The following is a 24,270-nucleotide window of genomic DNA, read 5'->3' on the forward strand; positions in this document are numbered from 1 at the left end:
GCAGTATATTAGGAGCAGTCTGTGGAGAGGAGAGGGCTGGGTGGTAAACACGGTGCTCGGCTGCCTCCGTGAGCGCGGGTCTGGCCCTTTCGGGAATTATATGTTTTTACACATTTAGTTGTTCTAGAAGAGGTTATTTCTCTCCAACTTCAGCTACAGTGATAGCTAAGTTTGGAGAGGAGAGAAGGAAAGTATTCGTGTTTTTGCGCAGGAAATATTTGCAGCGAGGATTTACTTTTCTTGTTCAACCTGAACAATACAAATAATTTAAATCCTAACCCCAAATACAATCGACGCATAATAATGGACAGAAAACCTTGCTGTGGTAAGTGTTGTACGAATGTGTTCGCCAGTGCTGTGAGCTAAGAAGTGCGCCTTTGGCATGACCAAAATAATAAATAATCATGCACTTGAATTTCTGTCTTTTTAGAAAGAGTTGGCGAATTCTTCATGTCTGCGAAATTCCTCATTTACCTCGGACATGCCCTGTCAACATGGGTAAGAGTCTGTTTGCATTAGGATCTGTGCTTGACAGCCAGTGACAATAACAAGATAACTATATTTATTTGCATAAGTTGCATATTATATTTAATTTTTTTTATTTAGCATATAATTTAATGCATATAACACACACAGGCATAGATAGTTTAAGATTACCTTTTATTGTATCTCTAATTAATTCCTTTAATTTGTCCCCTTTCACTGAAGGGTTAAATTCCTCTATATTTTCTTAAAATCAGGTAAATTATGTCATTAATTTTACTCCAAAACATATATAAATGTTTAACACATATGTGCATATACATATGAAAGTATATGTATGTGTATATACACAAACACACACACAATACGATATCTATTACATTATACGGACAGAATATTATGTGCATTATATATTTTTTATTAATGTTGTCTTATAGATTTATTGATCCATACCAGCTAATATGAGCTGCCAAATACTTATGGCAATTAATTATTTTGCATTAACCCCATAAAACTACAGTGATATTTCAATCACAGAATTATTTTGACTGATGATTATTGTGTTACAGGGGGATCGGATGTGGAATTTTGCTGTGGCTGTGTTTTTGGTGGAGCTGTATGGCAATAGTTTACTCCTGACAGCCGTGTATGGACTGGTAGTTGCGGGGTCCGTCCTCTTACTGGGCGCTATTATTGGTGACTGGGTGGACAAAAATCCCAGACTGAAAGGTAAATATGGCAAAGCTCCAAACACAGAGCATGCAGAATTATTGTGCAACTTGACACATTGGTGAGAGCATGCATCAGTTCTCATTTGATCATGGCAATTATTCCAACATTTTTATTGAGTCTGGATATCTTTCTCAATTTCAGTGGCGCAGATGTCTTTAGTTGTCCAGAACAGTGCTGTCATTCTTTGTGGTGTCCTTCTGATGGCCGTTTTCCAGTTTAAAGTACAGCTTACTACCTTGTACAATGGATGGTTGCTGGTGAGTATTTAAAAAGACGTGACGGTTTGCTCCCTAGTAAAACTCTGACTCTATTCATCAGTATTTGCTGAATGTGTAAACAGTTCTCCAAAAGCACTCAGAACTGATTTAGATGTATGTAGTAATAAAGAAAGTCTTTATTTCGAAGAGCAGAAGCCTCTTGCTGCAGTTTTCGGTGGCCTCCAGTTTTGTTTTTGCTCCATTATTATGCAAATTGTTTCACTCTAAATTTGCCTCGCTGTTTAAAATGTTTGGAAAAAAAATTTTTTCTCATAGCTGGCAGTGGCAAACAATCTCCTTATAACAGGATATTTAGTTATTTCAAACTTTTCAATCATTTCATTCAGGTAATGTCATCTAAAATATACAGCTCCCTTCTTTTTTCTGCATGGACTCAACTTAAGCTCATGCTACTGAAACATGACACCTTGATAACAAAACGGTGGCGACGCACTGTCAGCAGAATCCAGGGTTGTCACGTGAGCAGAAAGCATGTTGCTTGCTCAATATTAGTTCTTTGAGTCTGTTGAAGGGCTGGAAAGCTTTAACTTTACATATACAATAACAAACAAAACCTGCTGTTTGTCCTGGTGTCACTGAGGTCGGGAATCCATAGAGCAGACAAAATGGGACATTCAATGAACCATTTTCTGTTCTGGGCTGTTCCTGAAAATCAAGTCAGGCTTTTTATGGCAGTGGACTAACAACAAATAATATTTGTTGCTATTTTAGACACAGAGACTTATTTTTTGATTACATGTTCTCTGTCATTGCAGACTACATGCTACATTATGGTCATCACCATTGCTAACATCGCTAACCTGGCCAGCACAGCTATGTCCATCACCATCCAGAGGGACTGGGTTGTGGTTGTGGCTGGAGATGATCGGAGCAAATTGGCAGGTCAGGATTTGGAATGTTTCACCCTATTCAACTTTCATTACAGTGACCCCAAAAAGTATTTGGACAAAACTTAAAATGTATGAATTTCATCCCAGTATAGAACAAACTATCAAATTAATTGTAACTATTCTCATAGTGGTTGTAAATAGATTTATAAAGCCAATTCCTAGCAGAGTAAATACAACTATAGTTCATTACATTAACTATAGACTTGTTCCACTATATGTTTGACAACGAAAAAGTGCAAATCTTTATTTTTAAAACAAACATACTTTTGTAAAATAATGTTGTATATGTATATATTTCTTATGTAACTGAATGTGGCTTAAGTGTGCAAATAGTTTTTTCGACCACTGTATTGTCTATAAAACTCATTTCACCTAGTTGAGGAAAACTCATAAGACACATTACGTCAATCGTCTTATCTTTATAGAGTGCTTACATCAGCTGTCAGTCCTTATGGCTCTCATTTTAAACCCATCAATATACCCAGTGAACCCAGTAACCTCAGGAAATCCATGAAAGTTAGCACATAGCCACAAATTATTATTATTATTATTATTTTGAAAGAAATCTACACTTTTATTTAGTATGGACACAATAATTTGATAAAAAGTAACTTGTAACACTAACTTGAGCACCATATCAGCATATCAGAACGATTTCTGAAGGATCATGTGACACTGAAGACTGAAGTAATGGTCTTCACAGGAATTTGAAATGTGAAAATATATTCAAATAGAAAATCGTTATTTAAAATGGTAATACTATTTTACAATATTACTATTTTTATGAAATATATGCTGCCGTAGTAAGCATAAGAAATCAGAATATAACAATTATACTTCCTTTTGTTTTATATATTTCTGTTTTGTTAGACATGAACGCAACTGTAAGAATAATCGACCAGTTAACCAACATTCTAGCTCCAATGCTTGTGGGCCAGATCATGTCATTCGGCTCCCATTTCATCGGCTGTGGTTTTATCTCGGGCTGGAACCTGTTCTCCATGTGCTTGGAGTACTTCCTGCTTTGGAAAGTTTATCAGAAGACTCCAGCACTTGCCTTCAAGGCAGGACAGAAGGACGCTGATGACCAAGAGCTGAAGCATCTCAACGTACAAAAAGGTTTGTAATTCCACCAACTCTTCTGGCACTTAACCACAAATAGAGTCCCAATACTTTTTTTATAAAGTATTACAGACAAAATCCAGTGTTTTTTGTAGTGAGCACATTTGGATGTGTTAGACTATTATCTAACATAAGATTAAGATAACATAATTATGCAATATTAATCTGCCTTAAAACACTGATTTTCACCTGCCTCATTTTGTGCACAACCCTGTTACCTATTGGTTTTCTCCCATTACAAAAAATTAACATTGCTTAAAATTGGCACCCTGGAAGTAAATAATCCATTTAATCAATAATTTACTCAAACTGTATTGTTCACTGCACGTATCAACCTCCACAATCTAGTTTTTAAAAAAAAAAATTTAAATTTTGACTAACAATAATCCAGCATTTGCGGATTAGTTATTTTCTTCCTTTTTTGACAAATTTTGATTTTAAGAACATTAATTTAATTTCTTAATAGTTTTAGATCCTATTTTGCACCCTGTTTGTGGAAAGTACTGTTCATTGCGCAATTCAGTTTTCGAAACAACTCTGACAAAAGAGTGAAATAGCCACTTATATTTATGACTGTCATTTTACTTTTGTGGTTTTTCATTTCACTGTTGCAGGGATTGGAAATAGTGAAAGTCCAGTTGAAGGCTCCCAGCTGATGAATGAAACTGCTGAGGTGAAGAAGAACACTAGTTGCTGCTACCAAATGACAGAACCCATCCGCACCTTTAAGGATGGCTGGGTGGCCTACTACAACCAGTCCATCTTCTTTGCTGGCATATCTCTGTCTTTCCTCTACATGACCGTTCTGGGCTTCGACTGCATCACCACGGGCTACGCTTACACTCAGGGCCTGAACGGCTCCGTGCTCAGTCTCCTCATGGGAGCTTCAGCTATATCTGGCATCTGTGGAACGGTGGCCTTCACCTGGATCAGAAAGAAGTGTGGCCTGATCAGAACCGGCTTCATCGCTGGAGTCGCCCAACTGTCTTGCCTCGTGCTCTGCGTAGCATCTGTCTTCGCTCCTGGCAGCCCTTTTGATCTCAGCATCTCGCCCTTCGACGAGGTCTTAAAGCATCTGTTTGGAGACAGCGGCTCGCTGCGTGAGAGTCCTACTCTTGTTCCTACGGTTGAACCACTGATCCAGATCAACGCCACTGTTTTTGAGGAAGCCCCACAAGTAGAGTCCTACATGTCCGTCAGTCTTCTTTTCGCTGGTGTCATTGCTGCTAGAATTGGTGAGTAAATGAGCAACCAACAGGAAACTATAGAAATCGTTTTTAGACCTAATTTTCCGTTATCTTCAAGGGGAAAATAATGATTATACAGTTGGGCAAAAAAGTATTTAGTCAGCCACCAATTGTACAAGTTCTCCCACTTAAAAAGATGAGAGAGGCCTGTAATTTTCATCATAGGTACACTTCAACTATGAGAGACAGAATCGGGGGAAAGAATCCAGGAAATCACATTGTCTGATTTTTAAAGAATTTATTTGCAAATTATGGTGGAAAATAAGTATTTGGTCAATAACAAAAGTTAATCTCAATACTTTGTTATATACCCTTTGTTGGCAATGACAGAGGTCAAACGTTTTCTGTAAGTCTTCACAAGGTTTTCACACACTGTTGCTGGTATTTTGGCCCAATCCTCCATGCAGATCTCCTCTAGAGCAGTGATGTTTTGGGACTGTCGCTGGGCAACACGGACTTTCAACTCCCTCCAAAGATTTTCTATGGGGTTGAGATCTGGAGACTGGCTAGGCCACTCCAGGACCTTGAAATGCTTCTTACGAAGCCACTCCTTCATTGCCCGGGCGGTGTGTTTGAGATCATTGTCATGCTGAAAGACCAAAAAGTTCTATTTTGGTTTCATCTGACATTCTCCCAGTCCTCTTCTGGATCATCCAAATGCTCTCTAGCAAACTTCAGACGGGCCCGGACATGTACTGGCTTAAGCAGGGGGACACGTCTGGCACTGCAGGATTTGAGTCCCTGGCGGCGTAGTGTGTTACTGATGGTAGCCTTTGTTACTTTGGTCCCAGCTCTCTGCAGGTCATTCACTAGGTCCCCCCCGTGTGGTTCTGGGATTTTTGCTCACCGTTCTTGTGATCATTTTGACCCCACGGGGTGAGATCTTGCATGGAGCCCCAGATCGAGGGAGATTATTATTGGTCTTGTATGTCTTCCATTTTCTAATAATTGCTCCCACAGTTGATTTCGTCACACCAAGCTGCTTGCCTATTGCAGATTCAGTCTTCCCAGCCTGGTGCAGGTCTACAATTTTGTTTCTGGTGTCCTTCGACAGCTCTTTGGTCTTGGCCATAGTGGAGTTTGGAGTGTGAATGTTTGAGGTTGTGGACAGGTGTCTTTTATACTGATAACGAGTTCAAACAGGTGCCATTAATACAGGTAACGAGTGGAAGACAGAGGAGCCTCTTAAAGAAGAAGTTACAGGTCTGTGAGAGCCAGAAATCTTGCTTGTTTGTAGGTGACAAAATACTTATTTTCCACCATAATTTGCAAATAAATTCTTTAAAAATCAGACAATGTGATTTCCTGGATTCTTTCCCCCCATTCTGTCTCTCATAGTTGAAGTGTACCTATGATGAAAATTACAGGCCTCTCTCATCTTTTTAAGTGGGAGAACTTGCACAATTGGTGGCTGACTAAATACTTTTTTGCCCAACTGTATCTGTATCACCTGAAAGTTATAAAGCCAACCTTTGAGACCAAAAACAACAAGTCATGTTTGTGATAATTGCGCTGATGCAACATGTTTTAATTTATTCTCCTGAATTGCTTTCAGGTCTTTGGTCCTTTGATTTGACCGTGACCCAACTGATCCAAGAGAATGTGATTGAATCCGAGAGAGGCATCATCAACGGTGTCCAGAACTCCATGAACTATCTTCTTGATCTCCTACACTTCATCATGGTCATCCTTGCACCAAATCCAGAGTCCTTTGGCCTTCTCGTGATCATCTCGGTTTCCTTCGTTGCGATGGGACATATGATGTATTTCAGGTTTGCCTACAAAAGCCTCCGGAGTCGACTCTTCCTGTTCTGTTCACCCGAGCAGAAGCCTGATCCCAATATTCCCTCACTTCCAAACTCTGTATAACCCTTAAAGAGACCATAGGCTAATTTTTACTAGAGTATTGCATGCTGTGTTCTTTGAGAACCTCGCCAGGAACCCGTTTCATCTGTTTTACTAACATGCATGCTTTTGCTGCTTGTAGTGCTTGTGCATCGAGTATATAGTATTTGCCATTAGCTATAATAACAAAGGCGAGAAGGAGCTATCCTTAGCGTTGCTTAGAATAGAAATGTATGCCAAAAAGCATGCAGTACCTCCTTTTGTTCAAGGTGCTGTAAAATTGCCTGAGAACAAATCATAGGGGGAAGCATGCAAACACAAACTATGGTTCTTATGGGCTATACATGCTTTAATCACTTTTGTAAAACATCCAAAGCAAAAATGGGCATATTCTACTTTTACGTATTTTATTCGTTTTTCGACTTTATGGTCGTAGTTAACCTTCAGACTAGGTATGTACGTTTTGCAGTGTGCTTTACTTAAGATAGTGTAGTTTTGTAATGCTTGCCCCCTCAGTGCTTTTTGCAAGCCATGGTTAAAGTCTCTTTAATAGTTATTGGAGTGTACTAGTTATTCATTCAGGTATGCTTATATATTTATATACATGCAGCCAGTATTCTGTATCTCAGCTTCGGTGGTGCTACATTGTTATTATAACTCTTCTGGAAACCTATGCAGACATATACAGTTTGTTCATGTAACCAAAGTGGATTTTTTTTCACCATGTGGAAGTGAGGGAATTGCAGCTGTTTTCTTGTGTTAAACATTCCTAATATTATTGGTGTGAGATTTAGGCCCTGATACACTCGCCCCATTGCAACTAGAGTTTTTAGTACTAGATTTGTTTTTGTCTTGTTTGATTTGAAAGTGATTTTAGCACATAATTCCTGTTTTTACAAAGATTGTTACAGCACTTTACATGATTACACTTTGTCCATTACAAAATAAGCGCAACAAGACACTTCAGGTATTAAGATATTTGCACAAAATAGTAGCAGTCCTGCATTAAAACTTTGATCTCATATATTTTAGAAGTAGCTAATAATTCAAACACCCTCGTGATTTTACTGCCCTGTGACGCCACACCTCAGTTTTCCCTTCATTCAAATCATATGCTAATCTAATATTACCATAGATCAAAATAAACATTACAGACCTGCCTATGAGACACAAAAGCCAAAATTGTTCATTCTTTTGACAACCACAGCTGACTCGACATATATATGAAGTATTTTGTAATAGTTGTCTAATGTTGATGTTGGACACCAGCAGTAATCCACCATATGCACAGAACAGAGAAGAGATTGAGTCCAGTGTGGACGGCTGGTTTGAAGTGCAGCTGGTCACAAACACAGGTGCCAAGTTTTCACTGGTTAAATAAGTATTTTTAACATGTCAGGATTATATCATGAGGCTCATACAAAGTCAGCATCAGTTTTTGAACACTTAATTGCTTCAGTGCGTACTGTCTGTCTTTCTATGAACGTGAAGCCTTATTTACATCCTGTAAAATATTTTGATATTCTTGTGTTGACTAGTTTTATTTGAATTCAGTTTTGTCATCCTATGTAACACCACATAGAAGATCTTACCATTGACACAATTACAAAATGAAACACTTTTGCAAAAAATTATACTTAAAACCCAGTTGAATGTAACGTAAGAACAAATGTACATTATTGTTTATGGAAGCATACTCCCGTTGTGTGATATACTTGCAATAATTGTAGTTCACACTCCACTGCAGTGGGAATATAAAACTCAAGACTTGGACTTCATGTCACTTCAACTGAAATAAACAGATTTGTATCCAAATGCAATGTTTGAGTGATTGCAATAAGTAGAGGGGCGATTTCAAGAGGTTGACCGTGAACCGGCAGGAGCTGGAACACATTCCTCAGAAGGGTTTGCTGGAAATTTTCTCTAAAAGGCCCTTTCAGAGTTTTTTAACCTAATGCACTGACTAAAAGCAGAGTTTATTTTGGCTTGCATGAGAAGGAAAGACAAAGAACGACCTGATTACAAGGCAGTGATGAACAAAACGCATGTCCTTCTGGGTGGGCGGAAAATCAGGTCGATCTGCTGGGTCTAGGCCTGAAATGCAACTTTGTGATTTCAGAACAATACTTATAAACATCTATGTAAATAAGGGAAAAATATGAAGGCAGGATGCATCTGATTGCACAGAACCTGCAGCAAAGCAGGAGCAAAGGTCAACTGAAGTTTGACTTTGCTTGAATTAGAAATCCAGTCACTGGTAAGAGATAAGATACTCTCCTTCGTGTTTCACAAAGAAATGCACATGTGAAGTCTTTAAAACCATGACTTTTGATACATTTCCAGGAAAGCAGTTCTAACACATTGAGGTTTACAATGTTTACCATGTCTGTAGCTTACATTAGCACACAGAAAGAGAATAACAGAAAGTAACTGAGATATTACATATATATGTGTGTGTGTGTATATATATATATATATGTATGTATTAGTGCTGTCAAACTATTAATCGCATCCAAAATAAGTTGTTTACATGTGCACACTGTATATTTATGTAAATATAAATACAAACGCATGCATTTATATATTTAAGAAAAATGTTATGTTTATATATTAAATATACTTATAATATAAAATATATGAATATACATATATTTTCAAGATATTGTATGTGTGTGTATTTATATATACATAAATATACAGTACACATACATATGTAAAACTTTTTTTGGATCAAATTTTGGATGCAATTATTTGTTTGACAGCACTAATATGTATATGTATGTATATATCTATCTCTCATATATATGTATATGTATATAGTTTTATGATGATAAATGAAAACTGTAGCTTTGGATAACAGAGCAAAAAGCAGAGCTCTTCCTCAGTATTTGTTTCTTGTTTTTCAGTGCAAGATCAAGATACATTGATACACACATTATATATATATATATATATATGTATATAAAGTTAATCATTAAAATGCACAAATATACTGAAATAAATTCAACGTCATAGTACATTGTCCAAAACATTATTGTTGATGCAAAATGGATGGCCATTATACTAACATACAGAGTTACAAAATAGCATTGCTGTCCCAAAAAGAATCATCAAACCACTAATGGGCTGCTGCAGTCCAAATAAACAATTGCTAACCAACCACTGGTCTGGATCTGAAGCAAGTTGGGAAGAATAAAAAAAACAAAAAAACAACATCACACGTTAACAGGATTGTGAAATTGCTTTATCACAGTTTGGAGTCAAAGAGGCCAGCCATCCAGCTAAAGTCAGTCTTTCTGACCCTCTTCAGTTCCCTTTCTTGTGCTTTAGAAAGCTTCGGCATCACTTCATCCACTGAACCCTGGACTGTGAGCTCCTGCTGACTATCACATGCCTCCATTTCCTCCTCAGACTCCTCTTCCTCTTTCTCACGGTCCTTTTCCTGCTCTGAATATTCCATTTCCTCTCTGAAGGCATGCCAGAAGCAGCAAAAAGAAAAAAAATTATAACTTATGTGCTTGCAATACAGAGCATCTCAGGAAAAAAGAGAAGGGAAACTGAGAAATAGGCATGTTAACTGTAGGGGAACTTTCAAAGACAATATATATTCATAAATACTTATTATGCATGTGAACAAAGTACCTGAGGGGGTCTTGCTGGACTCCAGTGTTGGAGATCAGGAGGGAATTGACAAACATTGAGCACAGGACTGATGCAGCTGGTAGAACATGAGCTGGTGTGTGTAACAACTAAAAAAAATAAAAAATAAAATAAAATTACTACTACTACTACTACTACTACTAATAATAATAATAATAATAATAATAATATGGAGATGTTACAAGAAATAAATATCTAAAAATACACAAGTGTATTTTTTTTAATAGTAGAAACAGTAATATTGCTAAATATTATTGCAATTTAAAATAACTTTTCTATTTTAATAAATTATTAAATGTAATTTATTCCTGTGATGGCAAAACTTAATTTTCAGCAGCCATTACTTCAGTCTTGAGTGTCACATAATCCTTCAGAAACATAATAATACAACTAGTGCTGTCAAATGATCAATCTTGATTAAATCGCATCCAAAATATGTAACATTTTTCTTAAATATTTACATGCATGTGTGTATTTATATAAACAAATATACACAGAACACATCCATATATTATGTAAACTTTTATTTTGGATGCGTTTAATCATTTGACAGCACTAAATACAACATAATACAATGAATAGAGAGCCTAGAAAGCCTACGAAGGTGAAATGACTTACTTCTTTGATGGTACCGGAGCCCTGTGGCTGTTGGGGTTTGTCAGCTGCTGGATGGGACTGTGTGTTGAGTTTCTGCTGCTGTTGTCTGTGTTTGCCCAACAGCAGGTAAAATGGTGTTACAGCAACGCTATCGTCAATGACAAGCTGCACAAAAGACACACAAGAGAAAAGTTACTTTGAGGGACTTCTAAATAAGTGGAAGAAAAAAAAAAAAACGTACCCGTTTACTTGAAGACAACATTCTGTCCTCTTCTGTTGCTGTGCTGAAGGTCAATAAATCCTGATAATTGAATACGGTCCATTTTAGTGGAAATGTCAGGACCCAGTATGTGCAGTATAGTATTAGAACATATTTACATAATACCCACAGTTCACCAAGACTATGCAGTTGTTTACAATTATTGCTCTTGCAAAGCAATTTAACCTGTATCTAGATCAATATACTTTATTTATCATATTAACTATTTAATTTATATATTTTAAAATATTATATTTACATTTAATAAGTTAATATAACGTAAAAAAAATTAAATAAAAAAATAGAAAAATTTATAATTATATACTTAATTTTATAATTAAAAATATGTTTCTAATCTTCAACCTCAATTTTTAATATACAAATTATAAAAATAAAAATAATATTAATGTTCATGTCTTTTCCAGGAGTTAAAAACACTCTTAAAATCAATCCAGGTTTTAAATGGGTGTGGGAACTAACAAACATAAAAAATAAAATAAAAAATACACTACTGTTATGTGTACATGTGGTTTTAGTCCGTTTTTTGATTACAAATATCACTGAAATACCATGTTTTGGGTGAGGAAGTACAGCTGAGATCTGTTGAGCCACTGAGAACTTTCGTCACAATTGTTCAACGGCTCTTCTCGAGGAACAAAGACGGCACGGTGTACCTTCTCTGAACACACGTTCTTATTGGTGAACAGAGGCCGCGGCTCACTGGGTTTGAAAACAAACACTGTATAGAAACCAGAAAATAGGGTGTATAAGTCTGATACATATAAGAAACAAACTAAGCCGCAAAAATAGAAATAGAGTTTACTGCTAAACAAAGGAGACGCAGAACGTGTCAAGAAGCCTTTCAAACACTTACGGTCTGTATGTTTAGACTGGTATGAAAAGGCGGCCACATTTTCTGAAAAGGGGTCTGGCTGCAGCTTGGAAACTTCCACAGATGTGCTCCACTCCACTGTTGAGTGAAAGAGATTTGACATTAAATAAAACTGACCTTGCAAATCCAAACAGCGAATAAAACCTGACTGAGCAAGCCTAGTTGCCCAAGACAAGTTCAACCAAAAATTAAACTTCTGGCATTATTTACTTACTCTCAGGTTGTTTCAAACCTGTATACTGGTATTGTTTTCAAACATATACAGTAATCAAGAGCTGTCAAGCTCCTAAAAGGACCAAAAAGCCCATGAAAATACCATAAAGGCAGTCCATGTCAGGGTTATTATAGTTTACTAAAACCATTCTTGGGGACACGGCAAACTGCAAATATGGAATATGAACTGATATCAATGACTACTTACATGCACAAGTGAGGAGATTCCAGCAGCAGAGCAGGTTGCTGGTGGTCGCGCCAAGCAAGTATTTGGAGCAGCTTAACCGGCCGAAACAAAGGTCCCTGATGGATCAAAGTAGCTGCCTTTAGTTGGTTTCACCAATTCAAAGACCCCCATGATCAGCAAGGCCCATGTTGCTTACATATTTCATCAGATTAGTCTCAGTGAGTGATAATTAGTTGCTTTACTGTTAATAAGAAACTGATACGACAGCAACAAACAGTTTAAAACAACATCTTATAATTGTACCAAAAGTCTACAAAACATCAAATGGATTCAGTTTTGTGTGTGTGTGTGTGAGAGAGAGAGCGAGAATGAAATGAAACATGGTGCAAAGCTGCCCACAACTTTATGGCTCAATAAATAAGCGTGAGAGGATTGGAAATACTGTACAAAGCAGATTTAGCACTCGCAAGTTCCTGTTTACTATAACTATTGGATATATATAACTATATATCCACATTCCATGCTTCATGATATAGTAAAACACTAACTTAAAACAAAATCTGTGATCGTGTTATCTTCAAATCATATGACAAAAGACAACATTTAAAAATGTACTGGTTATAATTTAACATACAATTACAAAAAAGCACAAACTCAAGTGAGTTGAACTCAAGAAACAAATCAGTCTGATTAGTGAACCAATCACTCTGATTCAGATCAACCAATTCATTAAAAATATCAGACTCAAACGATCAATGTTCACAAACTGGACATTGCTACTTTTCTAATCATTACTTCAAAGAGAGCTGGGGCAGATGTGAAGATTACAGCAAATAACTGCTAAATTTCAATTCGCTGTTCACACACAAAGTTATCATTTATCTCCAGAAGATTTGCAATATGGTGCACAGTCATACAAATCTCTTTTGTGGTGCTTTCACTGCAAGGAAAAGTAACTATTTCTTGGACCATCATGACAGTGAACAGTTGACAGGTTTTTCATGTTTTGGTGAACACTTCCTTTAGGACCAATTCTGGAGTTTATCATTTTAATGCACATTTACTGTCGGAGAGAGAAACAAGAGTAAGAAAGCTCAGCTTGTATCAGTGTGTTGATAGTACTGAAATATTCAAAATGGTTTTCTGCAATGAGATCTATAAAAAAAAAAATAAAAAAAATGATGTTTCAAAACTCTGTAATTTTCTGCTTGTGCAATACAGGGAGGTAAGGAGGAACCTTGTTGTTCACAAGGAATGTCATGCACTTTTTATTTGAGCTGGACCTAATGAACTTCCTTTTAAAAAAACAAAAACAATGGAGCGAAACTGTCTCCCTGATGACCCTGCAGGACTTGGCTTGCGCTCAACTCCTTAGCAGGACTGAATCCCCATTCTGTCTGGCCACCATCTACATCTTAATTACTCGGTTACTATTATTCAGACTGTGTGAACAGCTTAGTGAATGCTAATTCACCACTCTGAATGGGAAACACATCTAAAGACCTCAAGAAACCTGTGAAACCCATTCCAAACGCATTAGAGAGAGTCTGGACGGGCTGTTTTGAAGACAGGAAACATTTACAGTACCCTGAGTGGCAAAACAACATGTCTCACCTTATTACTCCAGGTGGTTGGCAGAGGGTGGTGAGCATCTCCCAGGTGTCTGGGCTCCATATGGTAATGACTTCTTGGAAGCTCACCGCCAGGAGAGAGCTATCGGCTGAGAAACTGCAGTTTGTGGGCTTTAGGTTATGGTAGCTGCCCACAAAATCACATGACCAGAAGTTCTGGTCCTCTAAAACACAAATGGAAATGTTGCGGTGAGACAGGTATGTCTGGATTCAGACTCGTGACCTTTGGTGTTTGGCTTCTCAGTTCAACACTAACACCTTTGCAAGTGTCTGAGGGGTTTGACTCACGTTGTGTGTCTTCGTCAGCACCCTGACACCATGCTTTGAACTGGCCGTCTTCTGCTGTGGTCACCAGCATGGTGGTCTCCTCAGAAGAGCTGAAGCACATGGAGATAATCCGATCCGTGTGGGCGGCAGTGATGGCAGTGTTCAATACAAAACTAATGGGACAGAACAATATACCATTACAGTCCAGAAATAAAGTCAGTTTAGAAAAGTTGAGTAATTTTTTAATCACATAGACATTAAAGGAGTTCATGTTACAAAAGATTTCTATTTCAAATAAACGCTGTTCTTTTGAACTTTCTAATTATCAGAAGAAAAAAAAAATGGTGAACTGTAGTGTGTAAAAACATTTTGCCACTGCAGGCAAAGATTTCTATGGCAGACCCGTGACAAAAATACATATACATATATATTTATTTGAAATATTATAGTATTGTTTATGAGTTTTATGTTTATTGTTTTTTTATTATAATTTTTCTAATAAACATAAGGTTTAAGTGATAATGTCATGGTTATGTTATCGATACGAAATGGCACAAACAATTATTTTTAACACTAATGAAGGAAGGACCAATGCCAAAATATTTGATTGTTCCCCTAACAGTATTAATTAAATGGAAAGTAATATATTATTTGCTTGTGGACCATGAGAAATGGCAAATGCCATGGCAAAATCTTTCATTTCTTGCATGAATCACATGTTTGATATTACTCAAATCGGCAATCTAGCATGAATACCTTTGTGTTTTTTCATCAAAAGCCCACAGTTTGAGGAAAAACTCAAGATCAGAGGATTTATGTCCCCTTTCCTCCACTGTAGCAAGCCAGGATCCTTTTATGTCAAAAGCAGCCTTCACCACTTCAAACTGATCCAGACCCGCTTCATAAATATATTCCTGCTGCACTATGTCCAGCTGTGAATGCAACAGACAGACCATCACGCAAAAATCTATGCAAAACATGATGAACAATATTTGACATGAAGATCCAACAGATCATGTGATTTCACTTGACATATGTCGGGTGATAAAAGTATATGACCCATGTCAGCAGGACACACAAGGATGGAAATAATACGTCAACATGTGGTTCAATATTTTCCTGTACATACTTCCCCATAAAACTGTTTATTTTAGAGAAATGTTAAGCTTTATCAAAGTATTGACTGCGACAGACTCACATTGTAGAGATGCTTATCACGCAGCAGGGAGTAGAACTGTAAATGACCTGGTTTCCCATTCAGCACTAAAGCTTTACTGCGTGGGTCAATCATTAGATCAGTCAAAACGGCATCTCCTGAAAGCATAAAAAGCATCGGAAGAAATAAAGATTTACTGCAATAGTTATGGAATCTGAATGGTTCGTGCAAATGAGATTTTACAAACCTCTGACTAGACCCTGAATTACTCCACACACTTTGAAGCTGCTCTCGATAACTGTGATCTCTGAGGAGGAAGAGAGGGCAAATGACAAACCAGAAAGCAGTCAGAAATTATAGCATACTGAAATATGTGGGTAACGACTGACCGAAGTTCAATCTCACAAAATGTACATATCATAATTCATCCAAAAAACAACAGCATGACCATATAAATTACAATCTGCATGAAACAAGAAGCCATTAAGGTTTTTTTTTGCAATGCAAAATTATTTGACACATTTTCTGCCCAAATTCTCATGAACTTAATCAGCGTCTTAACCCAGCGTGATTTTAGAAATAGTTTGTCCTGAACCCGAAAATGTCGCATGAAGGACCCAATAACAGCCAATCAGAACATAAACCAGTTTAGAAAGAATTTTCTTCAAAATAATTCTCTTATGGTAACAAGGTCACATTTAATTAATTAAAAATACAGAAAAAAGCAATATAATAAAATATTACAATTTAAAATAACTTTTTATTTTAATATTTTAAAATGTAATTTATTCCTGTGACAGTTCTTGGAATAAATTCCTGTGATGAACTGAATTTTCAGCAGCCATTACTCCGGTCTTCAGTATCACATGATCTTTTGTAACATTATAAATGTCTTCACTGAAACTTTTTAATCAATTAAATGCATCTTTCCTGAATATCCTTGCAGAAGCTCTTTTAAAAACAGAATCACACTGACCCCAAACTTTTGAAGTGTAATGTATTTGATGTTTAATGCACTGTTTTGTGGAGTGGGATTTTGGACCAGCAAAGATACTTAACCCTAACCCTAACAATACTTGAATGTAATTTATAAAAGTACAACAAATACCATAACATATAATTACTTGACAAATTTCAATAGCACTTTTTATCATTATTACAGTAAGAATGATTTTTTTTGTGTATAAAGATAAGATGTGGGGTGCATTAAAATAATTTAAATAAAAAATGTTTTTTTAAATAGTCTCTCTTTACTAGGGCTGTGCAATTAATCGAATTTGATTATCATGCGCATCTAGTCAGTAAAACCGGTTTCTTGATTAGTAGTTAATCACCATCACCTGCTTTCAAATGGAGCGGGAATTACTACACAGAACCGTAGTTCACTGACAAGCCAGGCAATTTCGTGTTCATAATCGAAGGTGATTCATCTGCGATTATGAGCCCTACTCTTTACACAATAAAATTTAATTTTGGAGCGAAATCCCAGATTGATCACAAAGCTAATTACTTACTGTTGTCTGAATGAGATGTGCAAAACAACTGCCCATCAGATGATGCTGATACATGTAATATGGATCCTCCGAGACGGGGCAGGATCTCTTTTTTGTTGCCTGCCCCATACTGCCACTGGACAAGCACTGACTCAATGCCTCCGCTCAGCAGATGAGTGCCTGTAGAGACAATAACAGTCGTGCTTTCTCAGATGGGGACTGTAACACACATTTAAGTGAAGTGAAAAAGTGTAAAATACACTTAAGCCACAGTACTACCCACCTTCTGGAGTAAAACACAAAGTGTTCACAGCATTGTGATGCCAGTGCTGGGTGGAATACGTGTACTCTTTTTTGTGAACGAAGTTTCTCCTGTAGCAAAAACAAAGTTAATTTAAACCTCCAATTCTGATCACATGACCTGCATATGAACTTTAAAAATTGGATGGTGAACTCTGGCCTTACCAGAGGCGGATCTTTCCGTCTTCATGACCGGTGGCGATGCAGTCGTCTGTTGGGTGACAGGCTATGCACGTGAATGCGTTTTTGGCTCCTTTCTTATCTGTGGCTTTTAGAGAAAAACTACAAAGAGAAAATATTTAAAGAAATACTTCACACAGAAATAAAAATTGCCATTTACATGCATGTTTCACTGACTGACTTCTATTTAGCATAACAGGAATAGTTTAAAGAATTTAAATATAGGATTTTTTAGTAAAAAACTATATATATATATATATATATATATATATATATATATATATATATATACACACATTGTTATTACTAACCACAAAATTGTACCAAAGTGATTTTTAATTGTTTTATTTTTGCTATTTGATAGTTAAATTACAACAGCAACACGATATGAATTATATTTAATTATTAATATTCTTTGTGGTTTTTTCTTTGTTTTGGGATACAGTTATTAAGATATAAACTTCTCACTTAATTCATGATTGTTGATTAACCAACAAAATTACACGCCATCACAAAAATCCATTGTATAGCCAGTAAAACGATACCAAGTGATCAAACAAATAACAAAACATTGTTTTTCTTGTGACTGTTACTTAGCATTATGATAATGAAAATTTGATTTTTGGTGACATGATGACATGCAGGGGATGTATGAAAATGTCACAATGAAAAAAAATTTTTTTTTTTTTAAAATACATGTTAATTTGTACAGGACATTTTAAAATACATATAACTTCTAAGCCTAATAACCAATTGTCAAGCTGCCTTAGGGAGATGATAGTTAATAAAAAGCACCTGAATTATGCTATTTATTAGTAGGTCAATAACCAAATTACTTGGAAAGTGTGAATATTGGTCATACCTTTTGAGTCTTTTTTAAATGACTAAGTAAATGACAATTTGGAGGTGAACTATAAAGTGGTGCTGTCTCAACTTATTTGTTGTTTTCACAAAAAAAAAAAAAAAGGGCAAAGCCCAAACCAAGCTCCATTACACATGTTGTGTTTCCTGGGGCCAGTAAATAAGCAGTGCGGTTGGACACGTTACTACGTGTTCTAACCTTAAAAAGGCTATTTAGGATACAGCGGTTATTACCTGTATGTCTTCTGCTTCCTGAAGAAATAAACATTAAGTTGGAGATGCCTGGAAAATGCCACGTATTCCCCCTGAAAACAACATACAAAAAACCCCACAATGTTAAGGAATGACTTTCTCTTGAGCTACTTGCAAGGTTGCTGGTTCAATGTCTTGAGCTTGAAGAAACACAGGTCCACAACAACAGACAAGGTTCAAAATTCATGATGTGAAATGACTTTACCAAAGCAACTATTAAAGGTTCAAAAGGGTTGCACACGGCACTCAGTCTACAAAAATAACACGGGCATAATTAACCTACAGGCTTTACAACATCAAAACTTACATGGACAATTACTTATTTCTCATATTTTACACTTAGATTGATTTTGACGCCATCTAATGTTCACATTTAAAAACACTAATAATTTAATAATATTAAATGTAGTCTTTAACAGACCTCAGAGTGAATATCCATAAACATTCGGACCAAAAATTACAATGTTGTGATTTCTACATTTGCTTGTAGCACTTCAAATTATTAAATTTAGTTTTAGTGTTGTATTTTATTTAAATAAATAGTATGACATGAAAATGATCGCCTTATCTGTATCTGTAAACGTAATCTGTTATATAGATAGTGTTGAAAATAAGCGCTATTTTATGTATTTTTGCTCAAGATTAATATAGGGGGAGATCTGTTAGTGTTTAATCTTATGTTATGCTGGGATTTACATGTACAGTGAAGTTTCTACTACACAAAGTATTTGAATGGAGTGTAGAGTTTATTTGTACATTAATAAATATTAATGTTTTTGTGAATTCAACTGAAATAAGTTCAGAGTACTCATGCCTATTGGTACTTAAATGTCTTAAGACTAACTTGTTTGGTTTTAGAGTATAATACACTTGTATTATAAAATGATCTGCTCCTGTTTCAAGCTGTCACGGTGTCTTTGTATTGATACAAATTTATTATCAGAATTTTTAGATTAAAGGATTTGGTTACACTTTATTTTAATGTGTCCATGTTACAGTGCAATTATACATTTAAGTACTGTGTAATAATAATTACCTACATGTACTTACTATATGGTTCGGGTTAGGCTTAGGGCTACATGCATGTAATTATGCGTAATTTATTGTTATAGTAAAACCATGTAACAAGGACACCTTAAAATAAAGTGTTACCAAGGATTTTTTAAAAATAGAAATCGCATCGAAAAGGACCTAAACTTTACAAAAAACACATTTATAAATGCCAGATTTGTTCAGGATGGTTTGTTTTTCTGAATCCATGGCAAATTGACGTGCCATGTGCCTATAGCCCCGGTTTCACCACAGGAACCAGTATCTAAATAAAGTTCCAGGTAAAAATTTGCCCCTCAGAAAGTGCCCGCTCGAGAGGTAGTACTTTTTCAAAGATCCAGAACGGTCGGGGGCGAATCTTGGGCGCTGAACATGCTGATTGGTTGAGTTCATGCAGCATTGTATTTCAACAATCATTTATTTGCATACATTTTTTGTGTTATTGTGTCATGAAATCTAGTTTTAAAAGTATTTCAGGCAAGAAAGTAGTTGTTTAAAACTCAAATCTGCCTATTTGAAAATGTGCTTTGCTGATTTCGGAGACGTGAGTTCCACGCGATCACTGGGACGCTCAGGGCTCATGTATCCCAAAGAGAGGAGCATAACCTCGGCTAGTCCTTCTGACATTTGCCGCTGGCTCTGATGTCTCTGTAGTGGTTAAATACAAGACATCATTCGTTTTGGGTAAATCTAACAGGTAATCTTTAGCCTTTATTCTATTAATATGTTAAAATGAAAAGAGGCAATACTGTTTGATATAACTTAATATTTTGTTTCATTGTAATGCATGTACGTTCCCTGAACTACATTTCTGCGGCTATTAATATGTTTAAATGAAAACGAAAAGAGGCAGTGGTGTTTGATACCATATTTCGCCTTCTTGTAAATACAGTGAGGAAAATTGCAGTAGCTGAGGCGAGCTGACTGACGTTATCAAGTACGCTGATGTTCCATTTGCAGAATTACTGGAGTCATCCCGTCCCCGGGAGCTCACACTCCCGAGTCGAACTTGCGAAGTCCGAACTACCGAGGACGCAAGTCCAAAATTGGTGTGGTTGGTATTGCAAAACGCGCACAGACCTACGTCACCAGACTATAGTCTAATCTAGACCGCGATGGAAACGCAGACAGCAACAGGTCTGGGGGGAAAAAAAAGTTGTTCCTGGTTATTTTGGTGAAAAAGCGGCTTATAAGGCCTATCGATGTACAGTAGATATTAAAAATGGTAAAAAAACAAACTTTGTAGACAGATACCTCAACGTTTTCAAGACATCTATCAACAAACAAATCCTTAAAAAAAGGATGTAATAACCACACTTAAAATAAAGTGCTGAGTGAGCTCTTACCCCTCTACCGAAGGCCGTGCAGCTGGGGTTTGAGCTGATATGATTGAAAACAGCAGACAACTCTTTGGCCTCCACCTCCTGCTCTGCTGACTTGGGCAGGTGTACGGAAACCAACTGGAAACACTCTGGACATGCAGACACACAAAGCCCAAAGCTCAGGAAAATGTTCTACTATGCAATAGCCTTCAACTGTTTAATGCACTTCTACCTTATTAAACAAATTGATAAGATCCTGAATGTTACAGTTGAGTTTCAGAAATGTGGACGGTTTGGTACAGGTGAGTTTATTTTTTGATACTTCAAGGTTAATGCTATCCGAGCTATTTGTTATGGAGTCTTGGCCTCTGATTGGCTGGCTTAACTTCGCTCCACCCAGAAAACACTGTTGTGCTTCCAAGGTTTTGGGACTAAAACAATGAGGACAGGGCAAATGTATATCCATTCATGCTGATGCTGAAATCACGGGCTAATTTTCTGGGTCTCAAATATTAAAATTTGTTTTTTGATGGCATTTTATTATTGCTTATACACTAAATATCTCTCCTTTACAGAGTCAGAAAATGAGTTTTCTTCTAACTGTATTGGTGAAGAGCGCCTGCTCCTAATCACTGCATCATAATGATGTGGCAAGAATCTACATAACTTTATTATAACTCCACTTTGCACTGTGAAATACATACCTTTACTGGAATCTGTAGCCATTGCAACATGAAGGAAAATGACTCCCTCGTGTTTCTCGGACACATATATTGCAAACAAAGGGTATCCAATGATAAATGTCTGAAAAATAAAGAAAACAACATGAAAGGAATGAAAATATTTACTGCGACCTTGTATTTCCTCAACACCAACCCTACCTTGATAAGGATCCCGTCAATGAAGTCCCATAATTTAACAGTGCCATCTGCTGAGCAAGAGTAAACCTGCATGCAGAATGAATCAATAGATTACAAAATTAATTCTGCAGTAAACCATTAAAAATAAATCCGACAGGGAGATCAGGAGGTTTACTTTTAAATAAAAAGTTTATTTTGCGATAAAGACACTGTCCTCAAAATAGTTAGCTTAGTGAAATCAGTAATTTTTTGTGCTGTAATGAAGTCAGGGTTGTGCAAATAATTTCAATGTAATGTTGACTTTAAAGAAAGCTAATTTTTGGAATGCAAAAAAAGTGCAAAACACAGGTTGAGAATGCATTTGAATGCTGAGTGGCAAAAGGAACTCAATCAAACCTTATCATCTCATGCTTTCTATACAATTGAAGTCAAGTGAAGCACAGACCTGCAGGTGATTGGCAGGATTCAAGGTGATGCCTGTCACTTGGTTGGTGTGGCCCTGCAGACTATGGAGCCACTCTTCTGTGCGTGTGCTATAGACCTTCACTAAATCCCCAGAGATGCACAACACAAACCTGCAACCATGAGAAAACTTTACATTTAAGTGATATTGGCTATACCTTTGCACTTTACACCTGACATTCACAGACCCCCAATGGGTCACCGAAAATAGTTTATTCATACAAATACACTGCACGCAAATTATGAAAAACTCACCTTCATTTTAACTGAGTTTAATTGTTACTATTTTAATCCCTTGGCAGCCCCAAAATTTAAAATAAATAATTAAACAAATACATAAATAAATATATGAATTAATCTACTTTGGCATAAAATTAAATAAATACAAATTGTGTGTCAATTAAATTTATTTTCATTAGTCAAATGTCAAACCTAATTCATTTTTGGAATACGTAAATAAATGGAGCCCCTTTGGTTATACATCATGATGCTTACTAGTTTTTTCTACACAATTGTTTTTTGCGACAATATGTGATTTAATAACTTAGGAAGAATTCCTTACAATGGGATCAACATATTGAGGGGTCCTTGGAATTAAAAGAGTGAAAACCCCAGCAACACAGCAAATATAAAGATGAAAGATCTGTAATACCTTTACTGTACTTTAATGCGGATTTTTTTTTTTTTTACAACAGATTGTTTGGGTAAAGCAACATGAGCGACGTGTCTGGATCAATGACTAACGTTACCGGCCTTACAGAAATATCTGTATCTTTGAAAACAAGCAGAGTAAGCAATCACTGAAGTTCGTCCGACTATAAAGATGCCGTTAAAGACACGTGTTCAGACACAACTATAGTTTAATTTGCTCCCAGGCGGATCATGCATCTCTTTGGGAACTTCATTCCCTCCAACCCGGCTCAATGTTTAAGATTATAAATTTAGAGTATATACAGACAGAATCTTGTCTGGCTTGATTTAGCGGATACCTGGAGTCGGTGGAGATGATCGCAGGTCTAAGGTTTAGCTTGCTGCCGCCGCAGCCCACCACGCGGATGATACTCTTCTCCACCATGTTTTTCTGCTGCTCTGAACATTCGCATCACATGTGGCCGCTGTGCGTTTCTTCTTCGCCTGTAGTGAAACGAAACCAGCGGGTCACAGCGCCGCCATGCGGCCGGGCTGCGACAACAAGGTTTAGTCATTATTATAATAGAAAATAATATAAAATTGTTACATCCAAACCATTACAGCGATTTAACCTCTTAAGAATCGAGAAAAATATTTCAGGAAAAAAATAGTTTTTTTTCATGTCTTTAAATTGTTTAGAGCATTTAGAATAATGTAAAAAATAATAATAATAATAATAATAAAAAAGATATTTCATTCATAAGTTATGCTATGTCCTCGTTAGAGGACATCGGGACTCAATTTCTTTAAAAAAATAAAATGACATGAATGAACATGTATAAGCAAAAACAATTGATTTTTTAAAATCACTAATAGATTTTTAGTTTAAATTTATTTTTTTTCCAAACTATAAAGATGTTTCTCAACTATGTTATATATGTTATGATTCGATATACCTTTTTTCTTTCTGCAAAATGTGTGTAAAATGGCCATAAAGGTTTTTTTTTCATTATATACTATGTATCTATAAACTAAATCAAATTTGCATATTAATGTGTTTTTGGGGCAACATGTAATGAAAAAAAGAAGTGTAATAATGGGAGTAATAATTGACAAGATTTTCATAATAATATATAATTTTTCATAGAATATTGAAATATAATTTATTTCCCTATACATTTGTTATGTCTCCCAAAACCCGTAATAAACATGCTTTTAGTCCCGGTGTCCTCATATGAGGACATGTATGAAATCAACGTCCTGTTTCATAACAGAAAGTCATATTTTGATTTGAAACCCCATAACATTTTCCTGAGATGTTGATTTATGACACACAGTTTAAAAATTAGACAGATTTAAATGATAATTACAAAATATTATCATATTTCCATCAGAGTGTCA

At 36.2% G+C, this 24,270-nt stretch overlaps 2 protein-coding genes across 3 annotated transcripts in view; one reads left to right on the forward strand and one right to left on the reverse strand.

Annotated features, from left to right (window-relative positions):
- Positions 1–8,412, forward strand: LOC306876458 (solute carrier family 40 member 1-like). The gene is made up of 8 exons (XM_079427632.1): positions 1–325; positions 431–498; positions 1,053–1,212; positions 1,357–1,472; positions 2,249–2,375; positions 3,254–3,502; positions 4,120–4,740; positions 6,308–8,412. Exons 1-8 carry the CDS (start codon positions 304–306, stop codon positions 6,619–6,621), a joined length of 1,677 nt encoding a protein of 558 aa, XP_079283758.1. The 5' UTR covers positions 1–303; the 3' UTR covers positions 6,622–8,412.
- The window catches only part of LOC306876455 (WD repeat-containing protein 75-like), a 17,615-nt gene continuing 1,469 nt past the window's right edge, over positions 8,125–24,270 (reverse strand). The window contains exons 2-22 of one of the 2 annotated variants that reach the window (XM_079427625.1): positions 23,229–23,421; positions 22,223–22,352; positions 21,799–21,864; positions 21,622–21,721; positions 20,942–21,066; positions 18,528–18,598; positions 17,418–17,534; positions 17,236–17,324; positions 16,974–17,132; positions 15,707–15,766; positions 15,502–15,617; positions 15,060–15,235; positions 14,325–14,476; positions 14,020–14,200; positions 12,427–12,521; positions 11,988–12,083; positions 11,683–11,852; positions 11,096–11,155; positions 10,876–11,019; positions 10,240–10,346; positions 9,448–10,064 (exon numbers count right to left, since the gene is read on the reverse strand). In XM_079427625.1, the coding sequence (XP_079283751.1) occupies positions 9,845–10,064; positions 10,240–10,346; positions 10,876–11,019; positions 11,096–11,155; positions 11,683–11,852; positions 11,988–12,083; positions 12,427–12,521; positions 14,020–14,200; positions 14,325–14,476; positions 15,060–15,235; positions 15,502–15,617; positions 15,707–15,766; positions 16,974–17,132; positions 17,236–17,324; positions 17,418–17,534; positions 18,528–18,598; positions 20,942–21,066; positions 21,622–21,721; positions 21,799–21,864; positions 22,223–22,352; positions 23,229–23,314 (2,520 nt within the window). In that variant the 5' untranslated portion in view covers positions 23,315–23,421 and the 3' untranslated portion in view covers positions 9,448–9,844. Of the gene's footprint in view, positions 9,097–9,447; positions 10,065–10,239; positions 10,347–10,875; positions 11,020–11,095; positions 11,156–11,674; positions 11,853–11,987; positions 12,084–12,426; positions 12,522–14,019; positions 14,201–14,324; positions 14,477–15,059; positions 15,236–15,501; positions 15,618–15,706; positions 15,767–16,973; positions 17,133–17,235; positions 17,325–17,417; positions 17,535–18,527; positions 18,599–20,941; positions 21,067–21,621; positions 21,722–21,798; positions 21,865–22,222; positions 22,353–23,228; positions 23,422–24,270 lie in introns of those variants that run through there. The other variant, XM_079427626.1, reaches the window with a different exon arrangement.

The sequence above is a fragment of the Barbus barbus genome (assembly GCF_936440315.1).
Source record: "Barbus barbus genome assembly, chromosome: 10".
NCBI lineage: Eukaryota > Metazoa > Chordata > Actinopteri > Cypriniformes > Cyprinidae > Barbus > Barbus barbus.